Source organism: Caretta caretta, chromosome 4 (genome assembly GCF_965140235.1).
Source record: "Caretta caretta isolate rCarCar2 chromosome 4, rCarCar1.hap1, whole genome shotgun sequence".
Lineage (NCBI taxonomy): Eukaryota > Metazoa > Chordata > Testudines > Cheloniidae > Caretta > Caretta caretta.
Window position 1 is genome coordinate 74,216,267 of NC_134209.1, and position 23,884 is coordinate 74,240,150.

Sequence of the window (23,884 nt, forward strand, 5' to 3'; positions counted from 1 at the left end):
ACACATGTGGAACCACATTAAAATACAGACCTTAAACTTAGGGAATGGAGGGTAGCTCGGGTTGAGTAAGGGCTTGTTTGGTGTATAAACAGTTTAAGTTGCTAGGGTTTTAATCAGTTTGGTGGTGGTGTTGAAGTGATTACAGCAGTGTATATTCCTTTATTGGAATGTGACCAAATAGATTCTGCAGTCGCTTAAATTGTTCACTTACATTGGTTGCTGAATAATTTTTGTAGCTCTAAAAATTATTAGTTTTTCTTTATTTCCTATGTGTTTCTGAGTTTATGGTTTAAAGAGTGACGGATAGTTGACTCAAGTAGGTTTTACTTGTGCTATAATCATTGATTTCAGTGACACAGAAGTATAGAAAATCCATATTCAAAGTGCTTTACTACTGAAAAGTGTACAGTAACTCCTCACTTAAAATCATCCCGGTTAAAGTTCTTTCGTTGCTGCATCGCTCTTCTATTAGAGAACATGCTAGTTTAAAGTTGCACAATGTTCTAATGTCCTCCATCCCCACACCCGCGGATCAGTGCCCTCCCCCACCCACTTCCTGCCCACCGCAGTCAGCTGTTTCGCTGCATGTAGGGAGACTCGGAGGGATGGGGGAGGTGTGAGGACATAGCATTCTGGGGGTAGAGGGCCGAACTGAGTGGGAACAGGTGGGGTGGGGCCGGGAAGAGACAGGGTGAGGTCTTGGGGGAAGGAGTCGAGTGGGGGTGGGGCTTGGGGCAGAGCTGGGGGTTGAGCACCCCCGCGTCAGTTTACAAAGTCGGTGCCTGTGGATTACAGGCTCTCTCCCCTGCTGCCTAGGACAGCTTTACTCACCTGGTAGCTGAGAGAGAGCTGCTGATCTGATGTCAGACTTCCTGCGCCTAGACACACCCCCTGCACTAGCACCAAGCTGTCCTGGGACCCCATCGCTCATGGCTCTTTCCTCTGACCGGCTCCCGGGCTGCAGCGCCCAAGGGTAGCCTGCCCCAGCTGAGCGGCTGCCTCCGGGCTGCTCTCTCTTCTTGTGAGATCAATGCTGCTGCTCCCTCCACCTGCTCCTCTCATGTGATTAGCTGCCGCTCTGACAGGAAGGTCTGCCAGAAGTCTATGGCTGTGTCCAGCTCTGCAGAGATCTAGAGGCCCAGTGCCTCTGCGTTGTGTGTTCCGAGTGAGCATACCATGAAACCTGGCAGATTGGTTCCCTTAGGAGAGGACTGGTCTTCTCAGTGGGCGGGCATTCAGTGACTTATCTGGAGCAGACATTTGTGTGATCTGCTGCTCAGAGGCCAGCAGAGACATCCCCCTCGGGTGCCGGGGAAGGACGCAGCACAGTATCCCTTCCTATGTGCTGTTGCTTGCCTGCTCTGCCTGGCTCCTGTATCGAGCCCAAACCTGCAGAGTTTGCAAGGGGAGGGCTCTGCTGGCCTGCGGGAGGGTGTTGTTGGCCCATACCCTCACCCTGGGGCCAGAGGATATTCACTTACCCTAGTTACAGCTGTGAATCAATCAGCATATAATGTCTTTTGTCTGGCAAAACATTTTCCCCTGGAACCTAACCCCCTCCCCCCCCCCGTTTACGTTAATTCTCATGGGGAAATTGGATTTGCTTAACATTGTTTCGCTTAAAGTCGCATTTTTCAGGAACGTAACTACAACATTGAGTGAGGAATTACTGTATAACATTGGTCATTCCTAATCCCATCCTTCAAGAAACCCTTACTGTTTAAACTGACAAAAGGCTCTCTCACGGAATTTAGTTATATCGAAACACATCATTGGAATTGAAATGCATTTTGTTCATCTGTGTTTGTTTTTAGATATGGTCTTTGTGTCTCTTGTTAAATTTGAAGAAATTTTTTTTTCTTTTTTTTACTCCTGTGATACTTTGTTGAACTGTTAGCAAATTTAACAACCATAAATCTTAAAGTTGCAAGTTGTATCCTCAAACCCCAAGGGCCGCCTTAATACGGTTTGTACAGCTTTTGGTCCCGGCAGGGAGTAAAGTGTGGCATGAACAATTTAAATGTGTTTTGGAGTGCATACCTGATCCATATGGTAATGCTGCTTTTTCTACCCCATCTGTAGCTTCCTGCAGATTTCACAAAACTGCATCTTACTGACAGTCTCCACCCACAGGTGACCCACGTTACCTCTAGTCACTCAGGATGTAGCATCACTAGTGATTCTGGAAGCAGCAGCCTTTCTGATATCTACCAGGTAAGACAGTATTTCATAGTACTCAAACAATTTTCTTAAGATAAATATTTTAATTCCAAAATGTCAACCTAGAAGTGATTACATGAACTGCAATGTAGGTATTTTGATGCACCTAATGTTGAATGTACATTTCATTGCTATTTGTCACTATTCATCTAGTGAAACAAAAGAAAAACCAAATTATTTATAAGAAAGTACGTTTCCTTTTGAAAATGGAGCAATTTGAGATTTTGATCCATATACTAGTCTAACATTTAAAGGTAACTCATGGTTGATTACCTGATGAATCTGATATACATTCTCCTATTTATTTGAAGGTAATACATAGGTCTAGTCTTCACTACAAAGTATAGCTATACCAGCAAAGCCCTTTAGTGGAAATACAGCATATACTGGCAAAATGAGTCCTTTTGCTGGTATAATTGTCTCTGTATTGGGTGGTGAGGTGGTAGACATAGTTTAGGAGTGGTGTTTTTGTTTTCCCCCTACACGCCTATCCCACATAGCTGTGCTGATAAAACTTTGTAGCATAGACTTAGCTTCAATGTTTACTTGTAACTATCAGAGCCACTTGGCAGCATCTAGAGAAATGACCATAATACAAGCCAACGTGTTCTGTATGAACTTTGATTGTCTCTATTGGTAATTTATAGTTTTGGAGATAAATGTTTTCATCCAATGTTAGATTGGAAGTTCTGAAATTTTAGAATTTAAGGTTTATGACCTAGTATGTGAGAGACTGCCTCTCTCCTGATGCCAGACTGCCACAGTTGAGATTAGTTGGTTTTCTTGAGCTGGAACACACTTAGTGTAAAGAGGGAGTTGCCAACAGTGTGCACTTTGAGGGTCTTTAACTTTGCTCTCAGTCTTCCTAGTCTATCAGAACTTGGTTTTAAGACTTTGCATAGCTCATCTGTTCTTCTAGGTATTTGGGAAGGTGGCAGGCTAAGAGTTGGAGGGATTTTTAAAATTGTTGTTATGCCTCTTGTGAAGGGCTTTTTGTCATAAATTTGGTGGGATATATTTGTATATCTTTGGAGTGACTTGAATAGTCAACAATTTATTGTGAAAATTATCTAAAGGCTTTCAAAGTGTTTGGTAAATGCTTGTTTTATAAATCTAAATAACAAAAATATTTGAAATAAAAACAAAAATAAGTCATATTCCTAAATTCTGTCTGATGCACACATGATGCAACTCCCAATGAAATCAAGGAATTACAGGCAAGTATTGGAGAAAAGAATTTATACCCATAAATAGGAAAATGTACAGTTTTAAATGTGTACGTAGGGAAACATGAGTGGATTTGAAACAAATTAATTAACTTTAATTGGAGTTATCTCTTAAAAGTATTTTGGAGTGCTGCTCACACTTTAGTTTTTCAAAAACCACTTTCTGCCTACTATAGGAGCAATCAAGTCACTTACAAAATGATCAGAAGTTTACATAGGTAAGAAAGTAGTTGTGGGCAGATTAGAAAAAATTCGTAATTTAGATTAAGGGAGAAAACCTATATATGCAGAAGCATAGATTTTTAGTTGCCTTGGTATTTGATATTGTGTTCTCCACGATGCATGTTGTTGTTATTGGCTGCCTTTAATAGGCAATTTTGAACTTGAACAATTGTTACATATAATTACTTTAGATTTTAGCAATAGTCTGATTTGGTGGTTAAACCTGGAATCTTCTTTGTAATTGAAGACTGGCTAAAGTCTTGGTCTCAGCTCAGTTTAGACAGTAATCACAGTATCATAGGGACTTATTTTAACAAAATTACTAAAGTAACTGTACAGTTAGGAATGCATGACAAGTACAGTGAATTTACCTTCAAAAATCAGAATTTTTGCCTCTCTAAGAGAATGGTGCCTCTGGGTCAGGATTTGGGGTTATACTGAGTGGAATTGAGGAATTAATTCATTGTCTCACTGTTTAAGTGTGCTTTTATTCTAAAGATTCCAAAGTGCCTTACAAATTCTATTCACATAATAGCAACAAAATGCATCTGTCTCTGGAAGCTAGTTACGGGTTGAATTTGGGTATACAACAAGGACACAGGTACTGCACTGAACAATGGCAGCGAAATTTTGGCAGAGTGTTAAGCAAACCCATATCAATGGCTCTCTAATGGTCATGAAGAGGAGACAAGACCTTTGGATTTTTAAGTTTTATCCAAAAGATCTTTCCTACAGTCAGCTTCACGGAATTCAAAATCCCATGTTCATAGAAGCTACAAAGGAATAGTTACAGTAAAAGCTCTGTTATCCGTCATGTTGGGGGAATAGGGGGTGCTGGTTAATCGAATATTCTGGTTAACGGAGAGTTAGTTATACTTTACCAATGGAATACCAATTTTCAAAGAATTAGAACACAATAAAATGAATAAAGTATAAAATGGTATACAGGTACTCACCAATCCAGTATTAGTACTGCACTGCAGAGTGGTTGGTTTCTTGAAGCACTTAGGTGTATACGGGTAAAGTTTTCTATGTAGTAGGTTATCTTATGACCCTACGTATCAGTATGGGCAGCACGTGGCGTACACCCAGATCACTAAAAATACACTTAACATTAAAACTATACTGAACATAATTTAATCTTTCTTTGATGATTCAGAAGGCACTTCAGGATCTTGCAGTGCCTCAGGGTCATCTTATCAACATCAGTTATCATTGATGTAGAAGGTGTAAGAGATTGGGCTGAATCTGTAATGACCCTGTTACACACCCTGGAAGCTGTGTTTTTTTTCCCCCTGACTTCAGCTTGTTTACTTGTCTTCTGCCCCTTTTGCATAAAAGTAGAGTGCAGAATATGCAATTACATAACGTGCTGGGCAGTATACTAGTCCTGGTTACTAGATTGAAGATTTGTATTGGGAGATATCAGAAATGCCGGTTAATTGAGCTTTCTGCTTAATTGAGTGCCGGATAACAGAGCATTTACTGTATTTTATTTTCCAGTGCGTGGAACTTATCTGCTAAAGGTAAGTTGCAGTAATGGAATTACCTTTATGTAGCATATGGCTTGGGTTTCAAATGAACCTTAGGGAGTTAGGGATGGCCTTTTGGCAACTAATTTCTTTAGGCTCCTTTGAAAATCTGAGCCAGGACTTTTTAAATGCTCTGTTGTAAATGAGGCTGATTTTTTTTTAATTTAGATTCTAGAACATGAAAAAACTCCATCTAAAAGTCCTTCACATACAAACTTAATATTATTCTGAATCCTGCACATGCCACTCTGTGTAAATGAAGTTGTTAAAAGGCCTCACTTAAGAGGCTAGTTTAGTTATGCTAAGGGTGGTCCATAGCCTGCGCTTAAATAAGTTGTAATTTATGAAAGTAGTCACTGACATTAAAGCCATTTTGATTTTGTGGACACTTGTTACAAATAATGTATCTCTTCCTAACAAATTCATGTGTGTCAAATACTTTTCACCGGGAAAGAAAAATTAAAGCTCATGCAGTAGGAAATGAAATTTACCGTGGTGCAGAGGGACCTATGTAAGGCTTAAGCCCCATTGAAGTTTGCTTTTAAGTGAAGTGCCAGGCCTTCTGTGCAGGGGCGAATTTCAGTCTGTGAATAGCCAAAAATATCATTCATTTTTGGGATTCTGAGTTTTGAAATGATGATGTGGGAAATTGCTATAGTTAGGGCTGGGTCAGCACTTCTCTTGTAATTACCCTTTTTCAGCAATTTCTAACTCTTTGCTGATGGTTTTTATGTTCCAAATGATTTTATACCTATAAATCCATAGATTTTTTTTTCAAATACAAATTTTCTTAAATTAATCTTTTAATCTGCTAGTTCCAGGTACATTATTATTCATTATATTTTAAGGAATATATTGTCTCAGTTGTTTAACCTGAAAGCTGCAATTATTCATGTGTGCCTGTTTTTAAGAGAGACTTAAAATTATGCATTTTTAAAAAGTGTCCAAATTCGTTCAGTCTACTGTGTAATAAGATAACTTTTCAAAACTGTTATTTTAATAATCACTATATAATAAAGGATTCAGATAACTTGAAAATATAAAATTGAATATTACTCCATGATTTTTTGTTTTTGTGCAAATACTCTTCAAGCTGTGCTTTTTCCAAATAAAAAACTGTGTATGCACTCAGATACAGTGATGTGCATTCTTATGCATAGATCTTCAAGATAGATATTGTACAGCAGTGTTTTTCAATCTTTTTCATGTATGGACCCATAGCATTTTCAGATGAAGGGGCGGACCCCCTTTGGAAATCGTAGGCATAGTCTGCGGACCTCCAAGGGTCCGTGGACCACAGGTTGAAAACCACCGTTTTACAACATTTACATACTTCATTTATTTTCTACAAAGTAGAAAAAGGGTATGTTTTATGACTGTTCAGAGGTGAAGGTAAATCATTAATCTCTGACCTCTGGTTTAGTCTATAAAGGAAATGAGCGTGGCATCTTGCTGCAGTGGATACATAGGTTAGAAGACTACTGGTTTTTTTTTGCAGCTGCAATTCATTTGAATCAAGTCAAAGACTCAATAATCCATGAAAAATCCTGGTTAGAACTGAGACACTAGTACAATTAGTCTCTCATAAGTACGGACTATTACCTTCATTTTTATCCTCTCTCTCATTTTTATTTAAAAACAAAATATTGTAAACTAAAACTTATATTTACATAAACTTTGTTACTGTATCTTGGTTTTGATCATATACTGGGCATTAGATAATCAGCATTGTTTGCTTTGGTTTGATCTGATATCATGGTGTTTTCTTTAAAATGGACATCTATACATTTTCTAGAATAGATAATGCTGAAAAGAGGTGCTTAGCAAGATTGTTGGCTTAAAGAGGCCTGCTGATTCAAATGGTTAATACAAATCAATAAAATGTTTCCCTTTTGTTTAATTGTGAAGTGTATTATTAACTAACCCTTCACTGCAAATCTGAGTGTATGGTGTCACACATTTTCTCAGTTAACTGTAGCTCTGTATTTGCTTCTTAGCAAATACAGAGGTGGTGTGGTGAAACCTCAAGAGCTGCTGTTTGTAATGAAAATAGATTCGTAGATCTTTTTAAATTTGAATAAATCATGAAGCTGAATCATCAGATGCTTTCAGCATTGATCTTAGAATAGTCCTGTTTCAATATTAATGTCATAACTAAATTTAAATGTCAAGTGCTGCACATGAAAGATAAATTCATTTAGGACAAGTATTACTTGCCAGGATGATATATGTAATCTTTTCTCCTGCCTCTTCTGAGATAGAGATCATTGGGGTGCTTTGAATAAGGCTTCTTAATGTTGTTTTATACCTTAGTTCAGGAAGCAGATTTATAAAGTGCCATACTATTTAAATTTGCTTTTTGAGGAGGGAGGGGAGACTGGATGTTAAGAGATTGTTCTTGGCGCACACATGAGCCTATACATACCATAATACCCACTTCTGTCTTGTGCTGACTTTGGAAAACTACCTTTCACTACTGCTTTCCACATGCAGTAACTGCTTCCTTTATGGACACCTGTGGTTTATGCTGCCAGCTGACAAGCCAAGTTTGGCAATCAAGAAACTTGAGCCTATGAGGGTCCTGTGTTGTTTTCTTCCCTCCCCCTGTTTTGAAAAGGTGGAAACTGTTTTTAGATCGAACCTTGCACCCCTTGATAATCTGTACCTTATTCCCTGATGACCAGAAACTTCTACGCTTAAGCTCTGTACCATTTTTTTTATTTTAACATTATCTTAATAAAATTATTAATTCTTTCTCTTGGCAGCATTTCTTTCCCTTATCCTGCAGTCAAATTGCACAGCTTCCTGTTAGCCTGACATGCCCTCTTGCTTCTGCTCCAAATTGTCTGGAACAGCAAAGGAAACTGCTAACATCCTTTTTGTGACCCTCCCAGGATACACGTATCCCTTGGTAGTTTTCAAGACGTGAGCTTGTTTCTCACTATTATGACTATTAGAGGAAAAAAAGAAATGCACTCCACCCCGAAAAAATGCTCTTCAAAAAAAGGACCAAAAGTCTTAACCCATCTCTTTGCAAACCCTGCTTCTGTATTATACAAGTACAAAACACACACTCACTTTGAGATCTTAATAAAACAGATCAGCCTTTGGCAGTCAGAGTTGTAGTGTGACATGCTTCTGGTGTGAGTGAATAGTATGTTATGCTACCTCAAAAAAAGCAAATTGTTAGGTAGCTGGAGGTAAGACTAGTCTTCCTGGAGCATGTTCTTTTAGATTCTGAAGTGAGAATACAGCTGAAAACAAATTCCCTCCTATAACAGATATTAGTTGCTTAAATGATTACATAATTGTGTCAGTATGACTTGAGTGGACTAAAAATTTAGATTTCTGTCAGCTTCATGGTTGCATCGTCATTCACATTATCCTCAGCTATTCATGGAGAAAAAATTATTTGATAGCCGTAATTCACATACTAGAAAGAGAAGGTGGGTGAGGTAATATCTTTTATTCAAGTTTACACAGAGATCTTCTCTGAAGAAGCTCCGTGTAAGCTCAAAAACTTCTCTGTCTCACCAGCAGAAGTTGGTCCAATAAGAAATATTACCTCCCCCGCGCTGTCCCTGTAATATCCTGGGACCAACACAGTTACAACACTGCATAATCCACGTATGACATACATGTATTGTTTAGATGTGGAATGAACTTCATAGTAATGCATTAGATATTGTAGTTTTCCAACCAGGGGATCCAGAGGAGAAACTCTTGGTAGTGGTCAAAAAGCACACAACGGAAAGGTCATCCCTTCAAGATCTTTTTGATTTTCATCTAACTATTGCCAATCTCCTGGGATGGGGGCACGTCTGAAGCAGGACTGTCTTGGGACAAGGGTCTTCCTTTGAACCAAGGATGTACAAAGCTATCTTGGAGCTGCAGGCAATCCTGCTAACCCTTCTATTCCTTGAGAAGTTCTTAAAAGGCCACATCACTTTTATGAGAGCAGAAAACCCAGTGATGGTTGTCTGTCTCAACAAACAAGACTAAACAGAGGTCAAAGTCCTGTTGCTGGAATCAGCTCTTCTTTTCCAAGGGTCCAAGAAGAACATCTCATCTGTGAAAGCTTTCTGTACCCCAGGCTGACTGTTGAGCAAATCCATTCTTTATCCAGGGGAATAGTTATTCAGTGGGAAAGTCTTTCATCATTTCAGTCTTGTTTCCTGCATCGACTTTCCCCTTTTGGGCCTGCTTGCATCACAGTCCAATCACATTCTCCAGAGCTATTGCAGGAGGTACCCCAACCTAAATGCTTGGGTTTAGGATGGCTTCTTAGTTCCCTGGACAGGAGAGTTTACCTATATGTCGTCCTTGCTTCCCACTTATCTGGGAGGTCCTCCAGACCCCCTATTTCCTCTGTTTCTAAAATTTGTCATGAATTATTGCATCAGAGCTGACATTTTTCTTTTTTTATTTAAGATTCATTTGGCAGAGCTTCCTGAGATATGGAACTGTTTTGTGGTGGATGGGAAAGGACTTTTCACTTTTGGAAAAGTCTTCTACTTGTCTCTGGAAAGACATATCTTTAAAATGGCTTGGTCTAGAAACCTCAGATTATGGAGAAGCACTGTTCACTTCGCAGTTTAGGTTGTAACCAGATTTCTGTTTTGAAACAAATTGTAGCCTGCTTTTAATGTATTTAGAAAGCTAATTTATTTTTCAAATTTCCCAGGTCTTTAGTCAGAGAGGACAACATGCTTAGAGAATGCATTTGCTTCTGTGGAGTTTGATCATGAACATCTTGGAAGTCTAGCATATATTATATGATATCTTCATGGGGCCTTCTGGATTTTCTAGGCCCTGACAGAAACCAGTAGATTTTAGAAAGGAACTGCTGGGTGTGTCTACACAGCAAAGAAAAACCTGCGGCTGGCCTGTGCCAGCTGACCTGGGCTTGGGCTGCAGGGCTGTTTCATTGCTGTGTAGACTTCCGGGCTCAGGCTGGAGCCCAGGCTCTGGGACCCTGCAGGATGGAAGGGTCCCAGGCCTCGGGCACCAGCCTGAGCCCAGAAGTCTACACAGCAATGAAACAGTCCTGCAGCCCAAGCCCTGAGAGTCCAAGTCGGCTGGCATAGGCCAGCTGTGGGTTTTTCTTTGCTGTATAGACATACTCAAAGGGACCAGTCCAACTATTTCCCCTACAACACATGGGAAAACATGCTACTACCACTTCACATCTTCATGTCCGCATACAGGTACTCCCCTCACCTCATAACACATTCATGCAGACATAAATCTGGAAACAGATCGATTGAAATATTTGAATATGCCTGAAAGAGGATCCTGCAAACTTGTAATGTTAAACTGAATCCATTAAGTTTGAAGGACTTTACAGTGTCTGCAATGTAGTTTTGAAGAAATTCTGGAGTGGCTCTAGTAAGGAGGAAACCAAAATACACAACTGTGTATTTTGACAGTAAATTAATATATGTGTTGGCATGTGCAAACTTGTTAGGTGTGGTCTGAGGGGAAACTAAAATTCCTTTCACTTTGAGTGCTTATTGTTTGTGTGGAATTATTTTAATTACTCATTATATTTTTATGACTTTTTACCATTTTTGGAGAAATTATTTACACTTAATCAGTTGCTTTTAGCATTTTTCATTATTTTAAAAAAATCTGATAAAGATATTTACATTCTAGTATAAAATAGCACATTGTACTACTTCTACAAAATATAATTGGTTAAATTTGCATTTGTGAATTCCCCTTTGTTCTTAGCTAGACCACAGTTGTCACTGTGTCTGAGTCATGAAATCAGGATCATTATTATACTGTCATGCACACAGTAGAAGACAGTCCCTGGTCTAAACAGCTTAGAATCATAGAAATGTAGAGCTGGAAGGGACCTTGAAAGTTCATCAATTCCAGCCCCGTGTTGTGGCAGGACCAAGTAAGTCTAGACCATCCCTGAGAGGTGTTTATCCAGCCTGTTCTTATAAACCTCCAATGGTGGGGATTACACCAGCACCCTTGGAAACCTATTCCAGAGTGTAACTCCCCTAGTTCAAAAACAGACTCCAGTGAGAGACTGTTGAATTGGAATTAATTTGCAAACTGGATACAATTAACTTAGGCTTGAATAGAGACTGGGAGTGGATGGGTCATTACACAGAGTAAGACTATTTCCCCATGTTTATCCCCCCCCACCCCTACCCCCCACTGTTCCTCAGACGTTCTTGTCAACTGCTGGAAATAGCCCACCTTGATTATCACTACAAAAGGTCCTCCCCCCCGCCCCCCCGCTGTCCTGCTGGTAATAGCTGACCTAAGTGATCACTCTGGTTGCAGTGTGTATGGTAACACCCATTGTTTCATGTTCTCTATGTATATAAATCTCCCCACTGTATTTTCCACTGAATGCATTCGATGAAGTGAGCTGTAGCTCACGAAAGCTTGTGCTCATATAAATTGGTTAGTCTCTAAGGTGCCACAAGTACTCCTTTTCTTTTTGTGAATACAGACTAACACGGCTGCTACTCTGAAACATATCCTAGTTAGAAAGTTTTTCCTAATCTCAAACCTGAATCTCCGTTGCTACAGATTAAACCCATTACTGCTTGTCCTTCCTGCAATGGACATAGATAACAATTGATCATCATCCTCTTTATTACCAGCCCCTTACCATGTCTGAAGACTATTATGAGGTTCCCCCTTAGTCTAATTTTGTTTGTTTTCTAATTTACAGTGGGTTAGAAGATGGACATTTTAGCAGTGATGTTGCATGAGAAGCTTATTTTACATAAAGAATATTGAACAGTAATCTGACCTTGCTTATAAGTGCAGCCCCTTTTGTAGGATTCACATATAGTATGCCATAGCTGAAAATAAACACTCCAGAGATTTCAGAATTGAGTTAAATAAATAAATTATAGATTTTTTTATTTAGATCTTACTGTACTAAGCTACTGGGCCTGATTCTATCCATTGACTCAGGTGGATCTACTTCTATTATACACAGGTGAGAGATCAGGTTAGTAATATCAGTTTACAAGGGCATTCAGCAGTTTCCAGTACAGAAAACAGGTGACAATACTTACCCTACATATTACACGTTTACTTTTTAAAATAAATTAGAGCTGCACTGATTCTAAAAATCAGTGTCAAGTTTCTAATTTATGGTGATCGCAGCTAATAAATTAAGGCCTGCTGCTCTGTTCCTTATGGGGATATTGTACATTCATCCACCCCTGATTTCAGCTGTAGAAGAGATTAATTAACTTTGTAAAACCTGCTTTCACAGATATATTTTATGTTGCATCTGGTTGCAGATTCTTTGATCTCTAGAAGCACGCACTAACGAGGTATGTTGTGAAGTTACATTTAAAGTCAGTTGTGTGAAAAATTCCTTAGGCAATTCTTTAGTTTTAATTAGTATACCTCTGCAAAAGCAAGCGTTTGGATGTGGCCAACCTGGTAATGTCTTGGACTGCTTAAGATGAGTAAATATTTACTTTTCTGTCAAACATCTATTTTCAGATAAAAAGATGTCTGAAACTGTCTTTGAAGCTCCCTATTTGGAGCAGTTAATTTTAGGTACTTTTGTAGAGACTTAAAAAAAATAAAAATAAATGGTTAATCTTGAGTTTTTTCTTTTTGATCATTAGAGTAGGATTCTTGCATTAGAGGTGGGCTGGGGGAAATTACTATTTCTCAAAGTGTTTGCAGTGGTCAGCAAAAATATTTCTATCCCTGATGGGTAAAATGATTATTTTAAAGATCTGATTGCTCTTGTTTTTGATTCCTTTAGTGTGACATGAAATTGAGTGGAATCTCATGAACTGCTAATGTTAGAGATTAATGATTTTTATCTTATAAAGATGCTGTATTATCAGATGGTATGAATGAGCGTTTTCTACTTCTAGTTGATTTCATGAGAGCTAAAATGTCAGAATTGGTGTGTGTGTTTCTTCTTAGAGTGCTGGTCCCTATATGTATTCCGCTATGGGGATATGCATGTGGTCCATGTTCCTGAGACCGGGGAATTCTTGCAAGCCGTGTCGGTTGGTCCGTGCGAGTGCCCCTACTCTCCTCATGCTCCACACCGAAGGTGTAGGAGGCAGCGTGAACTAGCTTCCTCTCTAGGTCCTTCTGACCGCTACATGTCCTGAGTTGGAATTCTCCAGTATCCAGAGCTGATCCTTTCTCTTGTAAATATTCAGTTTTATATTCTTAGGGGTTTTTTGTTAGTGTTTTGATAGCTCCCCAGTTAGTCAGTGTTAGAATCCATATCGTGGGAACCCTGCCTGTCTCCCAGCACGGTATTTAAATTACACTTAGGATATAGGCTTCAAAAACTGTCTCCTTCTCCTTTTCAGTCAGTGACGACCACCAACAGTGCCTTTATTGCAGAGGTCCCCAAACTGTGGGGTGCGCCCTCTTAAGGGGGCGCAGAGGAACATTTTCAGGGTGGGGGGTGGCTGAGGCCCAGGCCAGCCCCCCGCGGGGCAGGAAGGGAGTGCCACCCAGCTCCGTTCCTGGCCCCAGACTTGGCTGCTGGCCCCAGCGGCTGACCCAGGCCCCCAGCAGCCGATCCCAGTATCTGCTGTGGCCCCAGTCTTGGTCCCTTACCCCTGTCTGTGTCCCCCCACCTTCTGAAGCCACAGACCCACTCCCAGACCCAGCTCGGGGCAGTGGGTGTGGACAGGGCTCAAGGGGGGAGGCACAAGGTAAAAAGTTTGGGCACCACTGCTTTGTTGCCTCACAGAAGCTCATATCTCAGCTAAACTGCAAAATCTGCTGCTGTTTTTCCTGCTAAATGTGGCAGGTGAAAGAACTTTGGCTTCAGAAGCACCTTAGTGAGCACATGGTTAGCTGTCAGTCAGACCCAGACTGGGGAGGCTGCCCCTGTACCTCAGCCAGAAGAATTAAATCGTGTGCCCCCTAGTACTGTGTTTGACTCCAACGCAGAAAGCTAGCAGAAGGAAAAAAACTTTCATATGAGCCCACTCATGAGAGTAAGGGGCATTCTCACAAACGAAAAAGCAGATCCCTTCCGAGACCTTCTAAGACGAGAGATCTGTCCCCAATCTTGTCCAAGCTACGTGAGCCTTCACACCCAAGAGAGGAGGACTTAGGAGGTCCTCCAAATCCTCACGGGCATGATCAGAAGGCACCTAGAAGCAAGGTTCCTTTGGCACTAGTCTTAGCATCACCTTCAACACCAATTGTAGTGCTAACTAAAATTAAACACTGGTTCCTGAAAAACTGGAAACTGCTGGTGCTGTCACAGAACACCAGGTTGGAGACTCGTTCACTGATGGTACTGTCACGGCTCCATAAGGAACCGACATCTAAATCTACCTGTCAGTATGGAGTGATAAGACACAATGTCCGAAAGGGCCAGTTACACCACTCCAGAGGATATCTTCATCCTCCTCTTGTTATTGGGAACAATACTCACCAAGGAGATACTAACACCAGGGGAAATCAAGTCCTCCGGAAGAATTCTGTGTTCCTTTCTGGCCACTAGCCACAGTTTCCCCTCATGGGGACCAACAGCACTGCTAATGGAACTTGATCCAACCTTTCAATTGTCAGGAGAATTGGACTTACCAGAGGAACCAGCTTCACCTCCACCTGGAGAGATTAGCCCAGACAGGAGACCATGGGTCTCCAGGAACCAGCCTCTGCGACACCAGCAGAGACCTCCTCCTCAGGATTGATTGTACCCAATGCTTTGGGGACCACCAGAACCGACTTTTGATCTATCATACTGGCCTTATTGGGTCCCTTGCAACACTTATGCATGCTGTCTGGAATCTGTGTGATCCAGCAAGGAGTCGTACCGCTGCTCTCCTCCAAAGCGTCAACCCAGGATTGCCTCTTGAGCTCATGGAAGAAGAGGAAAATGAGCTGAATCCTCCAGTACCAACCAGGGTATCATCCTCCTCATTTGATGAGGCAGTTGCTCCAGCCTCACCATCTCCCCTAGATGATTGTAGACAATTTCAGGAGCTGTTATGGAGAGTGGTAGAATAGTTCCAAATCTTCTTAGAGGAGGTCCTGGATATCCTACAGCCAGAGGGATCCAGTCAGGTTGTACGCTCGGTAAATGAAACCATATTAGAACTATCAATGGCAGTATGGCTCACACTGGCTACTTATGCCCCTACTCCCAAGAGGGAAGAAAAGTAGTACTTTGTCCTGGTAAAGAGAGCAGAGGTCTTGTTCAGCTCAGATGAGGCAGCTCCCCCATCTTCCCATTCTTGGATGACTGGCTTTTGACTGGCAGGTCGTGCCTGGAAGTCTTAGCATCAGTCTTGTTGCTGCTGCTCCACCATCTAACATCCCTAGGATCCTGGATAAACATAGAGACGTCTAACTTGACTGCTACTCAGACCATAGAATTTATACGAACAACCTTAGATTTGATCAGGATGAAGGCCTGTCTCCACAAGGACAGATTTCACACCAAGGGCACTCTGATAGATCTAGTTACACACAGCCCTCCAATCTCAGTTGGATATGTCTAGTTACAAAATGTCTCTTTTGGGACATATGGTGTGATGTACTTATATGACACCATTCACCAGACTCCACATTCGTTGCCTGCAGGCTTGGATCCAAACAGTATATACACAGAGCAAGCACAGCATGAACACCATAGGAACAAGCCCCTCAAGGTCAGGGCCTTACTGACGTGGTGGAGGGGCCTGGACTTGTGTATGCAGGAGTTCCATTTCTTTCCCCTGTGCTCAACAAGATGATTAGATTCACTCTGATAGGCTGGGGAGCCCATGTAGATGATCATAAAGTGCAAGGTACTCTAACACCTCACAAAGTCAGAAAGCACATAGCTCTTCTGGTACTGAGAGCAGTTTGAGAAACCTTCAAAGTTTTCCTACCACTCATACACTACCAGCATGTCCTGATAATGTTGGACAACATAACAATCATTTTCTATATAAACAAGCAGGGAGGGGTGAGATCCCTCCACTGTGTATAGAAGTGGTCTATTTATGGAACTGGTGTATCCAGAAGCACATCACTCTGTCTGTCGTCTAACTTCTGGGTGCCCAAAACTCGCTGGCAGACAGCCTCAGCAGGCATTTTGCCACAAGTGGGAATTACATAGTTCAGTAGTGGATAGCATCTTCACTCAGCGGGGAATCCCCGCTTGGGACCTGTTGCCTGCTAAGCCCAACAGGTAGTGCAGCATATACTGCTCAAGAGGAGTTCAATGACAGTATTCCAGAGGGGATGTTCTCCTTGACCTATGCCTTTCCTCCCATCCTACAACTATCTCTGGTTCTATGGAGGATTGGACAGGACAGAGTATGAGTTATCTTCATCACCTCCAAATGGCCTAGATAGTTCTGCTTTCCCAAGTCCCTGACAAATGTCAACCCATCTGACCATCAGTATTCATTCCTCCTGAATCTCTGACCAAGGAGAATGACAAGGCCAGGATCCCAACCCGGAGTCTCTTCATCTCATGGCTTGGTATTTGGATGGGCATCACACTGAAAACGTTCATGCTGTGCAAGCCGTTCTTAATAGCAGAAAGGACTTCACCAGGAAATGTTAGTTAGCCAAAGGGATATATTTCTCTGTCTGGATCCAGCAAAACTTGGTCACCAAAAATAGTGGATAAGTCTGCTATTTTGGATTATCTCCTTGCACTCAAGGTGACAGGCCTTTCCCAAAGCCTGCTGTGGATTCACATCTGGCCAATCAGTGTTTGTCACCTGCTAACAGATGGTTACTTGATCTTTAGTCATCCAGGAACAGCCAGGTTTTTGAGGGGTCTGATCAAAACCTTGCTGCTGGGAGCGGGGGACAACCCTCATGGAGATCTTAACTTGGTGCTTTCAGCATTCAGTAGGCCACCCTTTGAACCATTAGGTATGTGTTCTGTGTCTCACTTGTCAGTGAAGGTCGTGTTCATCACTGACATAACCTTGCCCAGAAGGGTAGGTGAACATGAGGACCTAATGGCCAATCCACCATACACAATATTCCACAAGGACAAAGTCTTGGTACACCTAAACCCGAAATTCACTCCTAAAATAGTTTAGGAATTTCACAAAAATCAGTTAATTCACATATGTGTTTTTCCTGAAACCCCATGCCTCTAGCAACTAGAGATTTCATTCCGTCAACATGAGATAAGAATTGGCATTTTACCTGCAGAGAACGAAACAGATCAGGAAATCTCCTAGACTATTGGTGGCCAAAGCAGAATGAGTGTGAGGATAAGCTATATCCTCTCAAAGAATCTCTAATTCTTACTCTATTAGTTGGCACAATTTCCTCCTCCTCTTGGGGTAAGGGCTCACTCTAGAAGGGTACATGCAGTCTCATTTAGCATCACTTCAAGAGTTGTCCCTGCTTGATAGTTACAGGGCAGCTATGTGGAGTATGAGCCACACACTCATGAGACATTATGCCTTGGCCCAAGACTACTTGGCTGACGCATCCTTTGGGCAGCAGTTCTAAAGCAGCTCTATAAACTTCATTATCATGCCCCTCTCCCCTGAGTGCTTGTTGTGAGTCACCCCCAGTGGACTGTACATGGGAACCAGTACTCACGGAAGAAAGGGAAGTTACTGGCCTTATTGTAGCTGGAGTTCTTCCAGATGTATGGTCCCTGTCTGCATTCAGCTGCCCGACCTTCTTCCCTCTGCTTTGGATCATGACGAGATTTGTGGCAGAGAAGGAACTGGAGAGGCTTTTAGTCAGCCCTATTCCTGATACTCTCGATGTGGAGCACAAGGATAACGAGTGCACAGGTGTGGTCAGCAGAAACAGCTTGCTATAACTTCTCCGTCTCAAGCGCTTAGAGTTCCTGTGTACCCCCACAGGGTCTACACATCTTGAAGAACTCCAGTTATAATAAGGTGAGTAACTTTCCTTCAAAGGGGATATTCAAGGTGGTATCACAATTACTTTCCTTGTAGGCCTCATGCCTCTTGACCACCAGGGTTGGAAATGAATCCATTATGCCTCTTTGGAAAGCTAAAAATCCAGTTTTCCAGTGTCTTCCTTTATTATAATAGCTTTCAGTTCCTTAATGATTGCTGCAATTTATTCCATGTACTGATGACACTTTTTTTTTCTTTTTTCTTAAAAGACCATTCCTGTTATCTAACTTCTTCACTTCTGCTAAATGGTAATATTCAGTAAACATCTGCTTTTCGGAGAACAGAATCAAGCCTGTTGTCTAACCTAAGACAAATATCAGTAGAATTACTAAGAGAAGAAATATAGTTTTAAATAACCATTTTACAGCTCCTTTGTGGTTTATAAAAATGATGGCCTCACATTCCTACTTGTTTTTATGTTAGAAATACCAAATACTTATTACCCTCTATTTGAGGAGTGGGATTGTGACATAGCTGAAATCTGAGTTGCAAATCTTCCAGCTGCTAATTGAGCACAGTGTTACTGAGTCTTAAAAATTGAATTTGATCCTATCCCTCCCCAATAGGCTGTCAGCCGCAAACAGTGTTATAGTCGCAATCCTCCAAAGGATGACAGAGTTCTCCAGGAAAAAGGGGATCTCGTGGCCTGAGAGATTTATGTCCATCACAATAGTTTTAGCTAAGAAAAAAGCAGGAAAAACTGCATTTTTTAAAAAAAAATGCAATCTTAAGACAGCAAAATAATTAAATAATAAAAGACACAGTCCCCTATAATTCACTGTTCCCTTGGTGGAGCACCATGTGATCCCTCAAAAATCAGTTGCTTTTTTATTATTACAGTGATATTAGGGGTTTTAAATAATCAATTTGTAACAAAATAGTTCCTGTTTCTCGGTTTTAGTATAATGGGGTTAACTGAAAGTTAGCATCCATGTCAACCATGATGCTTTTTGAAAAACTTAACCTTGTCCTGATCAGTAGGAATGACAATTGCTAGCAAGATTAATATTTGCAAATCAGACCAATTAATTAGTTTGTGGCTCGGTAACCTGAATTGACACTTTCAGAATCGGAGGTTCTTCCAAAGTTGTGTAACAAGCTGTTGAGCCACCTGGCTGCCATTTTAAAATGTACCATTGGTTTATACTCAGCAATCTCACTAAACCAAGACTGATTTTTTTAATCAGAATAGAAGGAAATAAAGTAAAAATGATTTTATTTTACTTTATATTTTATCAAAGAAGATACTGTTTGTATTAAATAGTGAAAAAAACAAAACAAAAACAAAAAACACATAGACGTAAAGGTGAGAAAGATGATGCTATAGAAGACAAATATAAGCTTATGTCTTTGGCAGGCAAGTGCTGTCTCCCCTTTTGCTGTTTTTGGAGAACGGCTTCAGATCTTTTCAACTTAAAGCCCATTGTTCGCACAAGGGATGGTTTTTGAGAATCACAACTATAAAGTCTACTATGTCCAGATTCTTTTTTTTTTTAAATGCATTTGGCTGTGTTGTTGACCTCCAGAATCTCTGAAATTGACCCTCCTTTGGGGCGGAGAGTGCTGATTTGGGAAGCAGTGGCTTAGAATATTCTCATTAGCAGCTTATGTTTCTTAAAAAAAAAAAATCACAGCAAGAGAGGTTTAGCAGCTGCTGTGGCATTAAATCAGGTTCTGAGAAAAAAGCAGCTCAATCTGAAATGACAGGCAAATATGTTTATGGGATTTATTAAATATTTGGTCTTAAAATTGAATAATTAAAATATATTTTTACATTTAGGGATCTATAAGGTTGATAGAAAGCTGGCTAGATTGTTGGGCTCAATGGGTAATGATCAATGGCTCCATGTCTAGTTGGCAGCCGGTATCAAGTGGAGTGCCCCAAAGGTTGGTCCTTGGGCCGGTTTTGTTCAATATCTTCATTAATGATCTGGAGGATGGTGTGGATTGTACTCTCAGCAAGTTTGCAGATGACACTAAACTGGGAGGAGAGGTAGATACACTGGAGGGTAAGAATAGGATACAGAGGGACCTAGACAAATCAGAGGATTGGGCCAAAAGAAATCTGATGAGGTTCAACAAGGACAAGTGCAGACTCCTGCACTTAGGACGGAAGAATCCCATGCACCGCTACAGACTAGGGACCAAATGGCTCGGCAGCAGTTCTGCAGAAAAGGACCTAGGGGTTACAGTGGACGAGAAGCTGGATATGAGTCAACAGTGTGCCGTTGTTGCCAAGAAGGCCAATGGCATTTTGGGATTTATAAGCAAGGGCATTGCCAGCAGATCGAGGGATGTGATCGTTCCCCTCTATTTGACATTGGTGAGGCCTCATCTGGAGTACTGTGTCCAGTTTTGGGCCCTACACTACAAGAAGGATGTGGAAAAATTGGAAAGAGTCCAGCGGAGGGCAACAAAAATGATTAGGGGACTGGAACACATGACTTATGAGGAGAGGCTGAGGGAACTGGGATTGTTTAGTCTGCAGAAGAGAAGAATGAGGGGGGATTTGATAGCTGCTTTCTACTACCTGAAAGGGGGTTCCAAAGAGGATAGCTCTAGAGTGTTCTCAGTGGTAGCAGATGACAGAACGAGGAGTAATGGTCTCAAGTTGCAGTGGGGGAGGTTTAGGTTGGATATTAGGAAAAACTTTTTCACTAGGAGGGTGGTGAAACACTGGAATGCATTACCTAGGGAGGATGGTGGAATCTCCTTCCTTAGATATTTTTAAGGTCAGGCTTGACAAAGCCCTGGCTGGGATGATTTAGTTGGGGATTGGTCCTGCTTTGAACAGGGGGTTGGACTAGATGACCTCCTGAGGTCCCTTCCAACCCTGATATTGTATGATTTACCTCTGGGTACTATACTAATGACCTCTAGCTGTGTGTTGGCTGGATTTTTGTTCATTTTCATAGGCTCTAAAGCAGATTAAGTTTGGTAGATATTCTGTGTATTCCCTCTGTGGTGCTCCAGCACTGACTTCACATGTTTTCCGCATCTGTAAATTCTTATGCCTTTATACTTATAAATAAATAAAAATCTTAGCTTCACCACTTCATAGCTGAGCTTTTTTATGCAGTTTCTATATAGACAGACAGTAGCTATTGTAGTCTTCAATGGTATTTTGATAGTACTGGTTGATACCAATATTCTCTGTGAACTAATGACCGTATTACATATACTACATTGATAGGTTCCTGCAAAAACTAATTTTTGGAGATCTCGAATATTAAAGTTTTATTTAACAGCTTAATTTTTTAGTCATTTTGTAAAAGAACTGGCCTAGTGAATTTAAATTGCCCTCTTCTTCTGCTTAGACATGCTTCCTAAAAAGGCACATAACATGCTTATATAAATGTCTACTTTATTCACACCAGTCTTAAATCTTGCCAAAGACATTCTGTTTCAAAAAAATTACTGACTTCCTTTTTTTTAGAAATATAGTGAAGGAAAAAATCAGAACAAAAAGTGGTATGTCAAATTGACTTGTTGATCTTCCACAAAGCAGAGTAAAATTCACTTCATTTACATATTTCAAGTGGAAAAGAATGGCTTTTGAGGACACATCTAAATGTTTTAATTTGATTTATCTGTGTGTGTATTTAGGCCACAGAAAGTGAGGCTGGTGATATGGATCTGAGTGGATTACCAGAGACTGCAGTGGATTCTGAGGATGATGATGATGAAGAAGACATTGAGAGGGCGTCAGACCCTCTGATGAGCAGGGATATTGTTAGAGACTGCCTGGAGAAAGACCCAATAGACAGGACAGATGATGACATTGGTAAGTTGGCATGAAAACTAGCTGGAGGAAGTGGGAAATTGAGCCTCAGGACACTTTAATAGTATTTAACATTTTCTAACTTGTTTCTCGGTCCCAAACTTAGTAGAGTGAATCTGTGTAGCAAATATCTAACTTCATGTGAAATAATTGTTTAAAATACCAAATGATTGATTTTACAGGTTACATGTGGATAACTCGAATAAATAATTCTGTTAACAATAACAGATGTTAAGCTGAAAACAAAATTAATGAAGCAACTCAATTTAATTTTAAACTAGATACTTCACTGATATGATGCAGATTTTAGGTTGCAAATTAATGTCACAAAAACATACTACTAACCTAAAAGAGAAGAAAATATTCAGTTACAGCACAAGTTTATGAAAATAGCAAGATATGATTTAAGATACTCCTCTTCTTCCACAGTACAAATGGACTTCTTGAATTATTTGTTAAATTTTTTTTTAAGCTATTGATTCCCAAGTATAGGGTTGCCAACTTTCTAATGTCTGAAAACTGGAGAGACATACCCCACTCTGCCTCTTCCCCCAAGGCCCCACCCCTGCTTTCTCCTCTCTCCCCATTCCCCCATTGCTCACTGCTCTCCTCCTTCCCCACCCCCACCGAAATGGGTTCCCTCTGCTCCTGGGCTAGGATAGGAGCTGCAGCCTGAGATGGAGCCTGCCCGCCCATGAGATGCAGATAGGAGGTGGCCCCAGCTTGATGACCCAGTGCCTCTCCCAATCCCCATGGTAACCGGACTGTTGGTGTCCGATCAGTATTTCTGACCAGACACTGTACAGGTCCCTTTTCGACCAGACAGTCTGGTCTAAAACCGGACACCTGGCAACCCTACGAGTTTAGTATATTACAGATGCTTGTTTAAGAAAAAAAGTGGGTGGGTACGAGGAAAAAACGGGAAATTAATGTGCTATTGATGTATATTAATGCTTGGAGTCTGCTAGAGCTGAGAGACTGCAGATTGTAATTTGACACCAGAGACTTGTGTGTCTTGTAAGAATCTCTGGTGACTGAAAAGGCTTTCACAGAGTTCTAGAGAATTTTGAAATTAACAAAAATTGTCACAATAATGGAAATACTAATTGCATATCAAGTCAATGAAAATTAATTCCTGTTGATCACAGTTAGGGCCCTACCAATTTCACAATATATAAACACAACCCTGTTCAGAAGGACCAGTTAAAAGCATGGTTATGTTTTCATGAAAAACAGGTCATGGACCGTGAAATTAAGCCCTTCCCTGTGAAATCCGATGTCCCCTTGTTCAAAGGAGTGCCCCAGCAAAGGGGCCTACTAGCTCTGGCTGGGCTGGGGAGGAACAGGACTTGTCCATCCCCTGCACAGCCACTGGAGGGAAGGAGAGGAAGACTAGACCCATCTCCGGGTGCCTCCCCCTGCTGCAGGATGCTCTGGGATTGGGCAGTAGCTCCAGAGGTTCCTGCAGTTGGAGGAGACTTGTGGAGTTGGGTCCGATCTTCCCTGTGCTACTGGGAGCGCCCATGTGTTATCATAAGTATTTCAGACCAGATTATTTACCCTTAGTTATACCTGTGCAAGACCATTTCCTTCAAATGTTCTCTTTATTGGGGTTGCTCAGGTGTGGCTAAAACTAGACTTTTGTGCTACATTTGTGAATCCTCAGCAGAATTGTTAGCTGAGATCAGACAGATTCCAACTCTCTCTCATGTCTGTGTTGATTCTGCCCTGCTAACAGGGGTAAAAAAGAGTACAAGCTTACTTTTGTTAATAAAGGGATCAGGTAGAACTTGATTACACATGAAGTATAAGACATTGAAAGAGTCACTTCATATTACTGTAACCATGCTTTTAACTGGTCCTTCTGAACAGGGTTGTGTTTATATATTGTGTGATATTGTACAGCACATCATTGTAAAACCTAAACCCAAAAGGGCTGGCTAGAGTTAGGAATATGAATTTGCCTGTTTTTATGAAATTGTCTCTCATCTTAGGTTTCAGAGTAACAGCCGTGTTTGTGTTTAT

General features: G+C 40.9%; 1 protein-coding gene across 17 annotated transcripts in view; it reads left to right on the forward strand.

Moving 5' to 3' along the window:
* The window catches only part of RAPGEF2 (Rap guanine nucleotide exchange factor 2), a 288,495-nt gene that overhangs the window by 218,897 nt on the left and 45,714 nt on the right, over positions 1-23,884 (forward strand). For all 17 annotated transcript variants that reach the window (XM_048847537.2, XM_048847547.2, XM_048847539.2 and 14 more), the window contains 2 exons: positions 2,083-2,214; positions 21,685-21,862. In XM_048847537.2, the coding sequence (XP_048703494.1) occupies positions 2,083-2,214; positions 21,685-21,862 (310 nt within the window). The remainder of the gene's footprint in view (positions 1-2,082; positions 2,215-21,684; positions 21,863-23,884) is intronic.